The sequence below is a fragment of the Mesocricetus auratus genome, unplaced genomic scaffold, assembly GCF_017639785.1.
Source record: "Mesocricetus auratus isolate SY011 unplaced genomic scaffold, BCM_Maur_2.0 Super-Scaffold_100006, whole genome shotgun sequence".
In the NCBI taxonomy this organism is placed as follows: domain Eukaryota; kingdom Metazoa; phylum Chordata; class Mammalia; order Rodentia; family Cricetidae; genus Mesocricetus; species Mesocricetus auratus.
The window spans coordinates 104,283,079-104,297,791 of NW_024429190.1; the positions used below are offsets into that span (position 1 = coordinate 104,283,079).

At 45.4% G+C, this 14,713-nt stretch overlaps 1 protein-coding gene across 2 annotated transcripts in view; it reads left to right on the top strand.

The window, feature by feature from the left end:
- Positions 1–2,789: 2,789 nt before the first annotated feature.
- Positions 2,790–14,713, top strand: part of Dcp1a (decapping mRNA 1A) — a 46,692-nt gene continuing 34,768 nt past the window's right edge. Inside the window, exons 1-3 of one of the 2 annotated variants that reach the window (XM_040747794.1) lie at positions 2,790–3,058; positions 5,901–5,941; positions 7,477–7,604. In XM_040747794.1, the coding sequence (XP_040603728.1) occupies positions 2,924–3,058; positions 5,901–5,941; positions 7,477–7,604 (304 nt within the window). In that variant the 5' untranslated portion in view covers positions 2,790–2,923. The remainder of the gene's footprint in view (positions 3,059–5,900; positions 5,942–7,476; positions 7,605–14,713) is intronic. The other variant, XM_040747793.1, reaches the window with a different exon arrangement.

Here is a 14,713-nt window from a genome sequence, read left to right on the forward strand (position 1 = left end):
AGGCAGGTGGATCTCTGTGAGTTCGAGACCAGCCTGGTCTACAAGAGCTAGTTCCAGGACAGCCTCCAAAGCCACAGAGAAACCCTGTCTCGGAAAACCAAAACAAATAAATAAAAATAACAAGGCTGGGGAGAGAGCTCAATAAAAACCTGCATTCATAATGACCTGCGTTCTAGCCCCAGAACGTATATAAAAATGTCAGGTGTGGTAGCACATTTGCAATCCTAGCTCTGGGGAGACAGGAGACTCCCTGGAGCTCACCCAGCAGCCAGCCTAGCCTAATTAGTGAGTCTCAGGCTAGCAAGACCTTGTCTCGAAAACAAAGCATTTTGGAGAGAATTTTCTATTCCAAAATATAAAAGCTTGGTCTACTTCACAAGTCTAGCCTTGCTTAAATCTAAAATAGTGGATTAAAAGGTGTTGCATTAGCTTTTCCTGGGGGAGACTTGAACAAAGGATCTTTTACTCCAGATAGGGCACAAATGACAGACTAAAGGAAAGGTTTCTCCCCAGGTCTAACTTGCTTACTCACAGGTGTGGGGGTGAAGGATTAGCCACAGCAGTTCCTCCCTTGGGCTTCTCAGGCCCCGCTGGCGGTCTCCTGACCACTTGTGAGCCTGCCCTTTTCTCCAAGGGCATGTGTTAATGGGCACCACCTTGTGAGGGGCTCCTAGGTAATCAGCTGCCCTGAGTTTAAGGGAGCAAAAACTCAATCCTGCACGGGGAACAACATTTAGCAACAAATGGAAACATTTTGGATTGTTTTAAGAGTATCTACATAAGAAAAAAGAGGCCTGGCGTTGGTGGCACACGCCTTTAATCCCAGCACTCAGAGGCAGGTGGATCTCTGTGAGTTCCAGGCCAGCCTGGGCTACAGAGCGAGTTCCAGGCCAGCCTCCAAAATAATACAGAGAAACCTTGTCTTGAAAAACCAAAAAAAAAAAAAGTAGTTTAAAATAATGTATTAAGGGCTATCGAGATAGCTCCACTCTTAAGAGCACTTGCTGCTCAACCATGAGGGATTAAGTTCAGATCCCAGCACCCAGGTCCAGAGGCTCAAAATGCTGATAACTTAAGCTCCAAGGGCTCCAACACACCCTCTTCTGGCCTCCACAAGCAGCCCTGCACACGTGTGCTGGCATAAGCTTACGAAGACACATATACACATATATAGATTAAAAAATGTAAACAACATTAAAGTCAGGGTACAGAGGGGGAACTGAGGGTACAGAGAGTAACGGGGCTCCTGCCTCCCCACCTCTGGGTGAAAGAAAGCCAGTCTAGATGTGAAGGAAAGGATCCCAGAGCTTCTAATTCCAGAATCCTCCTGACTGGTATGGAACTCCTGAGTCACTGACTTCTTCCTCTGGAGTCTGAGTTAAGTCATCAGTTAAAGGTAGCTTCCCTCTCACCACTGGGCTGTGGAGCGAACCTCGGCACCTTGTTTTGCCTTCCCAGGGAACAGACTCGCAAAGCACCAGTTCAGACATTACCTCCTCCTCCAAGCTTTTTCTGACTCAGATGGGATTGAAGGCTCTACCCTCTGGAAGTCAGAGAAATGTCTAGCAAGGGTGAAATTTGCTTGCTTTCAGCTTCTCCCAGAGCCAACACAGAGTTGGAAGCTCAGAACTGGCCACTCGTCTACAAACCCAATTAAAGCACCCACGAGAGAAGAGTGAATAAATAGGTTACTTTCCCTGCTTCTGTACTCACTTCCCACGGTTCTGTAGCGAGTGTAAAGTTGGTCCTTCCTTTAGTAAATGATCTTGGGATGCAAAACTATCGGCAACACAAATATGGGTGGTGGAGTTTTTGATGAACACATAAGAGTTTGTTCTTTCAAAAATGTTCAATTGGCGCCAAGGTGTCTTTAATAAAGGAAAACGGCTTTTAAAAGCAATTCTGTGAAAATAGGGGTGGGCACTTTGGTTTACTTTTTAATACTACCTAACTCCTTAAGGTGCCCGATAAATGTTAGTGCGTTTGTTTTGTTTTGTTCCCTCTGTGTAACTCTGCTCTGGCTGTCCTGGAACTCGCTCTGTGGATCAGGCTGGCCTCGAACTCACAGAGACCCACGGGTCTCTGCTGGAATCAAAGACCTGTGCCACCACCTCCCGCTTGCTTTTTTTTTTGTTTGTTTGCTTGTTTGCAAAGTGATCTCCGTATTAGATAACGGCGTTCTTTAATCTAGAGCAATAGAAATATTTACCTGGGATTCAGATGAGAAAGAAACTAAGAAAAAATCTGAGCAAAGGGCAAAAGAAAAGGAGTCCTGTGTCGTCATCGTCCCAGGAAGGCTGGTTTGGCTGCTTTGAAACATTTGTTTCAAAAACTACCCAGTTGTTAACTGAAGCTGTGAAGGTGCAACCCGAGGTCGGAGGTAACATACAGCACACACACGCACACGCTCACGCACATGCACGCACGCACACTTTCTCGTTTGCCCGCAGTTTTCTTTTTCTTTTTTTTTTTTTCCGAGACAGGGTTTCTTTGCGCGGAGTTTTCTAAACGATCCGTGGAGACCTCATCTCCACTGCAGCATTCCGCCGCCGCGGGCCGACAGAAGCCGGGCGCAGCCGGGAGCGAGCGCCGGCGGGGTGGGCGCGCGCTCGGGATTCCCGCCGGCGTGAGCCCAGGGCCCCGGGGACGCCTTTCTGGTCACAGCGCCACCCCGCGGCGGAGACCGCGGCCGCCAGCACCTTCCGGCCGAGGCGGACCTTGGGAAGACCGGAACCAGGCTCTCAGGATGTGGGAGCGGCGGAACAGAAGCGCTTAAGTACCACCCTCCGCCAGGCCGGGCCGATAGGCGGAAGTGTAAAAAAAGGAGGCTGACGGAGCTGGGGGAACCTGGCCCGGGACGGCACCTTCCGGTTCTGGAAGTCCGCCCCTGCCGGAGGGGGGCTCGGGGCTCCGGGATTTCAAGATGGAGTCGCTGAGTCGAGCTGGGCAGGAGATGAGCCTGGCGGCCTTGAAGCAGCACGACCCCTACATCACCAGCATCGCCGACCTCACAGGCCAGGTCGCTCTGTACACTTTCTGCCCGAAGGCCAACCAGTGGGTGAGTGAGGCCGCCCAGGGCCCGGCCGCCGCCGCCGCCGCCGCCGCCTCTTAAAGGGGCCGCGCAGGCGGCGGGGGACGAGGAGGAGGAGGGTGCGGGACCGCGGAGGCCCGGCCGGGGTCGCGGGGGGCGGGCGTGTGTGTGTGTGTGTGTGTGTGTGTGTGTGTGTGTGTGTGTGTGTGTGTGTGAGTGACGGCGCGGGAGGAAAGCGGCGGAAGACGTGGAGGGGAGGCGGGCGAGCGGGGCGAACGGGCGGGCGACGACGAGGCCGGCCCAGCCCTTGTGTGTGGGGGGGGGGGCGGCGGCGTGGGTCCCGGGGACTCGGGTCGCCTCGGAAGCGGCGTGTGAGACAAGTTTCTCTTCCTGAAGCGACGGAAGCCGCCCCCCCCGTGTGTGAGAGAGAGACAGAGAGAGACAGAGAGACAGACATCGAGGGCTGTCAGCTCGCGCCGCGCGCGTCTAATCGCGGGGTCCAAGCCCGCCCACCCCAACCCCGCCTGAAGGGTTTGGAGCTCCGTCGAGCGACTCCTGGAGTTCGGGGGAGGGTTTCAAAGGCGTCCGGGGCGTGGGGGAGGGTGGGCCGCGGGGACACACCTGCCTCCTCTTTGACGGCTCGCATCCTGAGGGCCTTCCGGGTTTTTTTGGGGGGTGGGGGGGTCCCGTGCAGCTCCAGAAAGTTGCACCGCTTTTCGGTTGCTCTCCGGGGCGCCCCCAACCCCCGGCGCCGCCGCCGCCTCCTCACCACCGACCCCTCCAACGCTTTTTCACCCCGTTTAAGCCGTGGGTGGCGCAGGGCTTCGCCCCTCACCGCGCGCAGACTCGGGGAACGCCGAGACGGGGGTGTTTTTTGTAGCTTTTCCCCGTCCGGTGCGGCGCCGGCAGATGTAGTTTCGGCGGGAGTGCGTCGTCGGGTGTGAGAAAGTTAACTTGGAGGAAGTTTTCCACGCGCCTTCCCCTCCTCCCTCTAGAGGGGAAAGGGATGCAGGGAGCCGCACGGAGAAGGAGACCACAAACTGTCACTGGCGTGCCTGTCTTGAGCAGTGCCTCGGCTTGAAGCGTTTTGTATCTTTTTTTTCTTTCCTTCTCTGCTTGGTCTCTGTAAACTTGTAACGTAAGGGCCGCAGACAGTTGGTGAGAACGTACTAGGAGCGTTTATCACTGTTACCTGTTTGTAGTTTTTCACCCAGGCTTGCTGACACTTGAGGATTTTTTTAACCGTGGAGTTGTTTAAAACTAAAATTGAAACCTAAACTGCTGTTTATTTGGATCTTTTTTTTTTTCTGGGCAGGGTTTGTCTGTATTGTTTTGGAGGCTGTCCTGGAACTGGCTCATGTAGACCAGGCTGGTCTCGAACTCACAGAGATCCGCCTGCCTCTGCCTCCCCAGTGCTGGGATTAAAGGCACGTGCCACCAATGCCCGGCTATTTTTAATTTTTTTTATCACAACAGATTTGCTTGATATAACATTACATTTTAATAATCTTGTTACATTTAAAATATCAAGATTCAGTGTAGGCCGTGAACTACAGACTGGCAGGATTATTTGGTTTTAGAAAAAAAAAAATAAAACACTCTGCCTGTGCTTAAAACCTGACTATACCCTTGTCGAAACAAATGAAAGAATACTAATGGGCTGTATTTTCTTGTTTCATTTCTTGCAGTGCAGAAGATCAAACCTAGGGCTTCATAATGCTGTGCGAGCACTGTACCTCTATCACTGAGTTATATATATCCAGCCCAAGTTTCAATTTCTTAATCATATTTTCAAGTGTTTATTTTAAAAACCTACCAGAATTGCCTAAGTCAGAGAATGGTTTCTATCCGTGAATTCCTAACAAAGTGTTTGGTAGTAGTCCTTAACTAACCACAAAGTTTGTTACTAATGAAAATATTCCTAAATTCTCCAGAGGTGAAACAAAGTATATAAGAACATTTCCTGAGGGTTGGGGGTTTGGCTCAGGGGTGTACAGCTGTGTGTCATCAGCCCCAGGCCCTGACTACGGCCCTCTTATAAGTTTGCTTTCTTTTTCTATTAACTTTGATAGACTGTTAAAGTTTGGTGGGGTTTTAAAAGTTTGTTTGTTTTTGAAGTTGCAACACAAAATACTTCAACTCAACATTAGGATACGTTGTTGAAAGGTTTTAGCTTTGGCAAAGTTAAAGCTGGGGCTGGAAAGATGGTTCATCAGTAGCTAAGAGCACTGGCTGCTCTTCAGAGGACCTGGGCTCAGTTCTCAGCACCCACGTGGCGGCTCACACCCAGCTGTCACTCCAGTGCCCTCCTCTGTCCTCTGTGAGCTCCCAGCGCACACATGCGTGCTGGCAAAACATGCATGTTTGGTTTTTTAATTTTAAAAAAGTTAATGCATAAAAATAAAACATAAAATTTAATTCTCATTTTGTGGTTTTTTTTTATGGTCCTTAAGGTTTAAAATAGATGTAGACATGTTGAATTGGACATTGCATACACACTTATGTAAACACCTGTAGAGTTGAAGGGATACACAATCTGTAAAGAACCCGAGGTGCCCACGTAAAAAGCCGGGTGTTGTGGCTTGTGCGTCAATCCGACACTGGGGAAGTGGAGGCAGATGGTTCCTGGGGCTCCCTGGGGCAGACCTGGCTTAGTTGCCCAGCTCCTGGCCAGTGAGAGACTGACTGAAAAGAACAAGGACAGCTGAGGAGTGACACGAGGGTGACTGCCGACCTCTACACAGTTACACACCAACACGACGGGTTTCACAATAAGTAACACAAATGGGCCTCAAAGCATTTCTTCTCCACTGGAACCATTTGACATTGGATTATTAGTGGAAACTAACAGAATTATTATCTGTTACAGGAGAAGACTGATATAGAAGGGACCCTATTTGTATATCGAAGGTAAATTTTTAAAGTATGTTTCTATTTCACTTGAATGGTGATCAGTCTCATGTAGCGTGATCCATTTCTATTGTGTACTTGTCTTTGGAACCTTCCTGTTTGTTTTCTTTTTTTCTTTAAGACAGAATTTCTCTGTTTTGGAGGCTGTCCTGGAACTTGCTCTGTAGACCAGGCTGGCCTCAAACTCACAGAGATCCTCCTGCCTCTGCCTCCCAGTGCTGGGATTAAAGGCATGGGCCACCACCACCCAACTTTCTCCCAATGCTACCCTGGCTACTTCTCTTCTCGAAGCCTGACAAAATTATCTCAGGGTAGAAAGCCTTTTCTAATAATGCATGCCAAAAAGATGCCTGCCGAACTACCCCGTATTAAGAATATGCACATATGAGTGTCTGTGAATACAATACTTTAACTATAGCAGTTGAGACATCAGTCTTGCTGACCTGTGGTTTCTAATGAGAGTTTGTCTTCTATGACTGGTTCTGCCCCTTTCCCATTTCTTTCCCAAAGTTCTGGGTTTTATAGTCTTTATCATATCTGTTTTACTTTGAGAGTTGTTTAGGGTGCCTAGGTTATTCATAATTGCATATATTTTACTTTAAGTTTCTGAAAATTCTTTAAATTGTTGATTTTCAATAGTTTATAGCATTACCATGTTTAGCCACATAGGGGCCTAAAGGACAGACCACAGTATGTGGCAGTCATGGGACATTTGTCTTCCTAGATGCCTATAGGTCTTGTTCCTAGAGGAGGCAGGTCCCTTCCCTTGTTTTCTAGAACTTAGAGTGGTGGCAGCAAGATTATTGATGTCTGCTTCTTTTTGTACTGAGTTAGGTTGAAGAGTGCTTTGTGTATTGAATCCCCTTGGTTAGGAAACTATTCTTACTATAGAAGTCAAGTCCATCTAACTCAGGAAAAAACTCAGGAGAAGCATCATTGCTGTAATGGGTGCCAGTCATAGACATACTTGTACTGTATTTTTAAAACAAAATGGTATTTCTTCCTGCACATATGTGTTACGTGCTGTGTCGATCTCGGTGCACTTGTATGGGGGGTCAAAGGTCCTCTCTTACAGGGAGCTTCCCTTCTGGTAGTGGGGAAAGAGGCTAACTAGAGAAGCAGTGGTGGAGGCTGAAGTGAGAAGGTGTCTTGGAAGCAGATGCTTGCTGCAGATGCGATGGGGGCAGTAGTTCAGCCAGAGGCCTGCAGGTGGCAGCGCACCTGCAGAGAGTGACTGGGGTCAAGTGGGGGGGGGACCTTGGGAATTTCTACTTTTATGCTGAGGAGTTGGATCCTTATAAATACTCTGACCTTTTTTAGGAGTTGAGACCTAAACCCAGGGCTTTGTTTATGCTGGGCAAACACTCTGCCACTGAGCTATATCCACAGCCTTGTTATTTTTGTTGATAATTTCAAATGCTAATTGTGTCATGTGATGTGTCAATGTAGGCTTTTTTTTTTTAGTGAAAATGAAGTAGTAGATAAAATTTCTGCAGATTAAAAGGTAACACGTGTTCTGTTTCTTTAACTCTAAGGTCAGCTTCGCCTTACCATGGTTTTACCATTGTCAACCGACTGAACATGCACAATCTGGTTGAACCAGTGAATAAAGATTTGGAATTTCAGCTCCATGAACCATTCCTCCTGTATAGAAATGCAAGCTGTGAGTATATCTGTTTACATTTACCAGAGGGACTTTTGTTTCAGGACATTGGATTTTGGGCTTTCAAATTATGCAAAACATGGCCTACACTCTACTTGATGATTATAGATGTATGTCTTGGTAACAGATCAAAGTCTTTTGAACTTCTCTGTGCATGTGACTGTGTGTACTCATGAGTGCACATACCACAACTCATGTGTAGAGGTCAGAGGACAGCTTTCAGCTCTCCCCTCCTACCGTGTGGGGCCCAGGTGTGGACTCGGGGTGTCAGGCTCCATGCAGTCCCTTCACTAACTGCCGTCTCTCCAGCCCAAAAAGCAAACATTTCAAGCTAGCTCTAAGATCGAAAAACTTTTGCAGGTAACTAGTCTAGGTTATTTTAGTTAACTATACTACCTAGCCCGGTTGTTAACGTTATATTTGTTTCTGTTATAAAGTATTTAGTCCTTTGTTTTTGTTGTAGTGCTGAATTCTTGTCAATTCATATCCCTGAGCAACAGAACATAGTCTGGGAGACACAACATGAGAGCAGATACCCATGCTTTCCACAGAGAAAGTTCTTTCCTGTGGGTGTTCAATAGAGCGTCCAGCAGATGCCAGCCCTGTGTCAGAGCTGCTGCGCTCTCAGCTAGAGAGCACCTGGGTGGGACACAAGGGCGCGGGCACAGGTAGTTGAAGAGGTCCCAGTCCAGGGCCTCTTCAAGCATTTTTACAGGTTCTAGCTGTGATTGAAATGCAGCCAACAGAGCTCAGAATAGCCCTTAAAAAAGTGTAGATGTTCCTCACCTCACCGTGGAGTTTCTGCCTGGCAAATTGAAAATTTGTGAATATGCTTAAGCTACCAGTTATCATAGCTCAGCAGCCCAGGGTTCTGTGGCCTGTTGGTTGCCCCTGTGAGCACACGGCGTAGGAGCTGTGGCTGGTTATTGGATGTCTAGCACTGCAGTAGAGTCTCCCGTTATTACTGTTCCAAAGGTAACATACACTCCAAAGTAAGTTCCTTTACTCAGTCCATGCTACTTCATAACACTGCGTAAGCAAAGAATCTTAAGTCAGATTGTCGTAAGGATGGGACCATCTGTACAAAAACGGTGTACTTAAAGGACAAAGATATTGCTCAGAGGTGGCTGAGTCCTTAGCATTCATAGGCTCCAGCAGCACCTACACAATGTTCAGTGTGAGTATGAGAAGTGCAATTGAGGACAGAGGGGCAGTTTGCTTGTCTTTGACCCATAGGCATGGTGACATCTTGCTTGTACAGATAAAGCCTGTCTGAAGATCAGAGGATGGAGCTTGCCACTAGCTAACCACAGAGGTCATGAGGTCTGTACAGACAGACAGGAACCACATAGGATATCAAAACAGTGATTTAGAAAGTTGGAAGTCCCAAATTCTTTCTGCTTATTTTAAGTAAGCAAAATAAGATCTGTCTTTTGGTTTTTCAATAAACTATTTCTCAGGATTTTAAATCCTCTCAGATTTTAATCCTACAGACATATTAGAGACACATTTTGAGCCAGGAATGGTAGTATACACTCACAATCCCAGCACTCAGGAGGCTGGGCAGCTTGTGCTGTAAGATCTCAAAGAGTCAAACAAAAAAAGCCATTTATTTAACACCTCTAAGTTCAGGATTTATGTGAACTACTAAGGAAGAGTGAAATGTTATAAATAGCCATTTTATGTTAAATTTCCATTGTGAGAAAATTCTTCAAAGAAAAAAACACAAACTTTTAGTGTTACATTGGATAAATCCTGCTTTTTACTGTTTTGACGATTCTGTATTGCTCCTCCTAGCCATTGGGGGAAATCGTCAAGAGACTGATGCACCTGGTTATCTGTAGCATAAGTCTGGCTCCGTCACAGTTACAATCCTGTGAGACTGACTTACACTGGGAATGCTGGAGATGGACACACCCTTATTCCTAGCAGGAGCATCTCTGCTTGTTCAAGGCCCGCCTGGTCCAGACAGGCCAGCTAAAGCTACATAGTGAAACCCTGTCTTTAAAGACAAACAAACAAACAGAAAAGCCAGAGTTTGGGTCATTTGGAAGTGATTCTCTAGTCCTTGTGCACGACAAATAAAGGCAGGTTTATAAGCAAACGAACTTGTCTGCTTCTGCTATGTGAAAGTTTGGCTGCTATCAAGACTGTAACTAGGATCAACATGAAGTTGTCAGTGTTCTGTAAGCTTAATCCATTACAGTATCGTAGATTAGTAGATCTTAACCATTAGCAGTATCCATAACGTTGATTGAAATATTCTCGTGGAGAAAAGTGAACTAATGCTTTCTGTTAGTGGTTTTGTTTTGTCTGTCTTTGTTTTTTAAAGCTTTTAAAAAGTACAGAAACAAACATTTCCTTACTTGAACCGAGAACTCACTTATCCCTGTTATTCCATTTAAAGGAAGAGCTGTATTAGAGGTGACAGGGCAGCATGGGACAGTGGTTCTCAATCTTCCTAATGCTACAACCTTTGATACAGTTGCTCATGTTGTGGTGACCCCCAGCCACAGAATTATTTTTGTTGCTACTTCATAACTGTAATTTTGCCACTGTTAGGAATTGTAGTGTAAATTTCTGATATATCCAATGGCCTTAGGCAACCCCTGTGAATAAGTCATTTGACCTCCCAAAGGGGTCACGCCCCACAGGCTGAGAAGTACTGGCATAGGTAATGTAGGGTCTTGAGACTCTTGAGTGTACAGTTGTCTAAAGAGTCGCAAACATAGAACATAACTGTCAGTCAGGAAGCTGATGAGTTGTTTGGGGACTTGTCCATTAAATAAACGCTAGGATCTGATTCTGCATGTGGGTAATTATACCTGATCCTGTAGCTCTTCTTTTGTCATTCTCCCATGGGAGATGCCACCAAGATACCTGACCCATTTAACTCAAATTATACTTTCATGTCCAGCTTTTTCTCACTCGGGTTCAGTTTTAGAGTAAATGAGGGCAGGGAACAAACATTGAACTGTAACTTTTTCCATTTGTAAACTGTTTATTTAGTTTGTTTTTTAGCTTTTCTTTATACTTGTTTACCTACTTCTCTCCCAAGAAAAAGGCACTGGACAGACAGGGAGTCCGAGCTTAAGCTTAAATAAAGGCTCTTTGCTTTTATAAAAGTACAGGACTCAGTCTCCTTGGTGGTCTTTGGGGGACTCTGTAATCTGGGCATAATATTAAAATCTTAGAGAAGATACTTTCATTGGATTTGGTGATTCTCATGAATCTTTGAGAAACAACTGTATTTTCGTTCTGTTCAAGAGCCTTTTGGTAGCTACACAAGGCTTTAATTGGACTTCAGTGAAGAATCGAGGGGTTGCAGATTCTGTAGTTACTCAACAGTGGTGATGTTCCTGTCTCCACGTCTCTGATTCCCATCTTAAAAGATGAACAGACAAGATACTCAAGTGTTTAGAAACGTGCTTGGGAGTTACGAAGCTAGTAGGAGATGTGGAGTCTAACACTGATGCTCCTCAAAGCCAGTGTTCCTTCACTACTGCAACAATGAAATTACAGTTTGGTCTAGAATGGTGCTGTCTGCTGGGATTCTGCAGTGATGGATAGCTTCTAGACTAGCACTATCCAACACTGACCCCTGCCAGGGAGTCCACGCCACTCCTCTTTCCCCAGCTGTTTACAGTGACTGACACTGAGCACCAGGACGTGGCTAATCTATGTAAGGAATGATGTTTTTAATTTGATTGGCCCATTTGAGTTTGACATTGAATAATGAAGTCTAAAGCTTGAACCTGCACCCCAGCATACCATTTATTGTGTTCTATTTAAATAAGACACACACTTAGGAGGCTTTTATGCCTCTCATTTAGTCATTCCTTTTTGAAATTTATAAATGATTTCTGCATTTAAAAGCTGCAGAATAAATCCCTGAAGAAGGCTCTATCGTGGTAGTGCTGTCTTAGAGTGGAGTTTGGTTACAAACAGGCTTTGCCATCTTACTCTCTCTCTAACCATGGATGAATCCCTTAAACCTGTTGCCAAGTGCTGGCTTGTATCTGCATCTTGGACTCTAGCCTTGATGATCTTACTAGTGAAACAACTGTAAATACTGAAGTATACCAGGGTTCCCTTATAACCGAGGCCTGTAGTGTTCCTCTATCACTTCTCACGGGAACCACAAGGAAGCTGCTACTTAGGAAGCTCACGCCACTCCTCTTCCCCTCTCTTACAGTGGTAGTGCTCACAGCCCAGCGCCCTACACATGCGAGGCCACTCCTCTTCCCCTAAGCTACACCTGCAGCTCTTTGTTCCTCTCTACAAATGTTTTCAGACACTTTAGATACAGACAGATTGAGAGAGATTGGGAAAAATACATATGCTAAAATTAAGTCTTTAAGGCTACTTTTTATTCAAGTAGTCCATGTTTAACTGAAAATTGATCCCAGGACTTTGTACATTCTAGGGCAGTGGGTAACCCCTGAGCTACATCCCCTCCTGCCCAACTTTTGATTGGCTGTTACTGTTGTTTGAAACGGTGCCTTTCATAACCCAGGATGCTCTCCAACTCACTGTATGGCCTTAAACTCTTGATCCTCTACTGGAATTATAGGTATGCCCAGATTCCCAAATCTTTTTTTTAACTCAGTAGAAACATTTCTGACAAGTAGGCCATGGTGTACAAAGTTATTTTGCAATGTGAAACATTAAATACATAGCAGAAACCAAAGAGGGAATGGAGGACCTTTCATGAAGTGAAGGCTGAAAGCTTTAATGAGAGGCCTGTGAGCTTAACAATTGCTACCAGCTGTTATGGGGTCCTCGGGGATGGAAAGTCTTCTAAATTAAGGATGCTGTTATTTTGTGTGATAGCATGAGGAGGCAAGATTTTACAAATGTGGAAAGCTTGAGCTGAGACACAGACACAGTATCTAGCCAGATCCAATGCTCTCTACATGTCAGTTATTGAAAAGAATGTTTTGTCAGCCTCGTGAGATGACAGCTAAGTATATTGAAGTCTGAGTTATAGGTTCACTACAAAATGTATTCCCAAAAGTTGTAACCATAGGCCTTTCATCATACAAATTCTGAGTTTGAGTTAAACTGCTAGGTATGCAGTCTTACTAAGGCAAAAATTAACATAAAACTAATCACCATCCAGTAAGTATTCGAAAATACTGGGCAGAAGCAATTGCAAGACTCTTTGATATATCTGTAACAACCCAGGTAGCCCACAAATGTCACATAAGCTTTGTGGTTCAAAGTTACTGATACACAGGAGGTAATTCACAATGAGCACAGAGAGGTCCTGTACAACAAAGAGCAGCATTAGACAGCCCTTCCCCAGAACTTCAGTTAATGGAATAACCACTTGGAGAACTTAATCCACTATCAAATGTGGATTACAAGTTAAAAAGAAGAATTAACTACAGAATCAAATGCTATTAAAAATAACAAGTAGACTAGAAAAGTAACCAAGTAGAACTTACAGAAATTAAAATTTTAATTACTAAAATAAATTCTCAGGGGCTGGAGAGATAGCTGGGTGGTTAAGAGCACTGGCTATTCTTCCAGAGGTCCTGGGTTTAATTCCCAGCTCCCACATGGCAGCTCACAACTGTCTGTAACTCCAGTTCCAGGGCATCTGGCATGCTCACACAGACATATGTGCACATAAAATAAAAATAAATCCTGAAATAAACTCTCTACCTGGATTCAATAACTATAATTAACAACAGCTTTGAATACACATACACACATTGCTAAATTAGAAAGCTATCTGAGGGAATTGAGGATGAATCCCTCAGAAGGGAAAAAGGAAGGAAAGTAGGACAATTATAAAGTCTAACATGATAGACAAGTTTTTCAGGATGTTAAAGTTGATTCAAAAGAGGCACTATATGGAGAACTTTCCAGAATCTATAAAGGATGTAAGTCTTAGGTTTGGGCATTGGAATAGGCCCAGGCGTGACGGGAATAAATGCTCACCCTGCTGCTTTATGGCAGAGACAGTGGGAACCCGAGGTTGCTTGAGGTGGATTGAGGTTGCTGACCACTTGTGGCTCTGAGGGCTGAGGAAACAACCAACCAGTGAGTAGTTCAGGAGAACATAGGCCTTTCCAACAAAGGCACAGCATGTGGCTCTGGGAGACCCCGACTGGAGGAACTTCCAGAGCAGCCTGTGCCATGCGCAAGCCACCAGCCGTGTGTGGCTGTCGAGCCCTGAAATGGTGCCGGTGCTGCTGAGTTCTTAAATGTTTCATTTTAATCACCAATCCTTAATTTCAATTAATTTAAAAAGCATAGTTCCAAAGGTAGAGTTTAGAGAAAAGAAAGCAGAAGAGAAGGGAAACTGGTTAGTCTAGAGAGATGGCTCAGCCAGGAAGAACGCTTGCTGCTCTGCAGAGGGCTGGTGTTCATTCTCAGCACCTACATCAAGCAGCTTGCAGCTGCCTTAACACCAGATGGATCCCATACCTCTGTCCTCCAAGGCCAAACTTGCATACCCAACCAGACACACAACACATTTAACTAAAAATAATAGAAATCTTTCTTTAAGAAAGAATGAGCAGAGAAAAAGACTCCAGTCAAGATAGGCAGTGGCTGTATAAAACAATGAAACGCCTCGTTCTAATAGAGGTATTAGACAAAGCAAAGCTGCCCCGTGGTGGAGCAGCTGCTGTTTGCTTAATGTGCTCAAGGTCTGCAGCAAAGGTTTTGAGAGCAGTCACATACAACAAGAGTTTTTCACACTGAAAACATTCCAAGATTGAAATGAGAATAGCTCACACATATAATCCCAGCACTCTGGGAGACTCACTCAATGATTTCAATGAGTTCAAGCTGTCATTGCTATGATTGCCCGAGCTGCGAAATGAAACCTTGTTTCTAAAGGGAAGAAGGAAGTTGAGTGTGGTGACACCCACCTTTAATCCCAGTACTCAACGTGGATCTACATGAGCACAAAGTCAAGCCTGGTCTACAGAGCAAGTTCTAGGACAGCCAGAGCCACAAAAAGAAACCCTGTGTCAGAAAACCACAAAAAAATAAATAAACCAAATGAAAATAGAGGGAAGGATGAGAGAGGAGGGGGGTGAGGGTTTTTAACACCCAGTTTTAGAAACAAGCAGTGAACTTTTTGCCTGAGT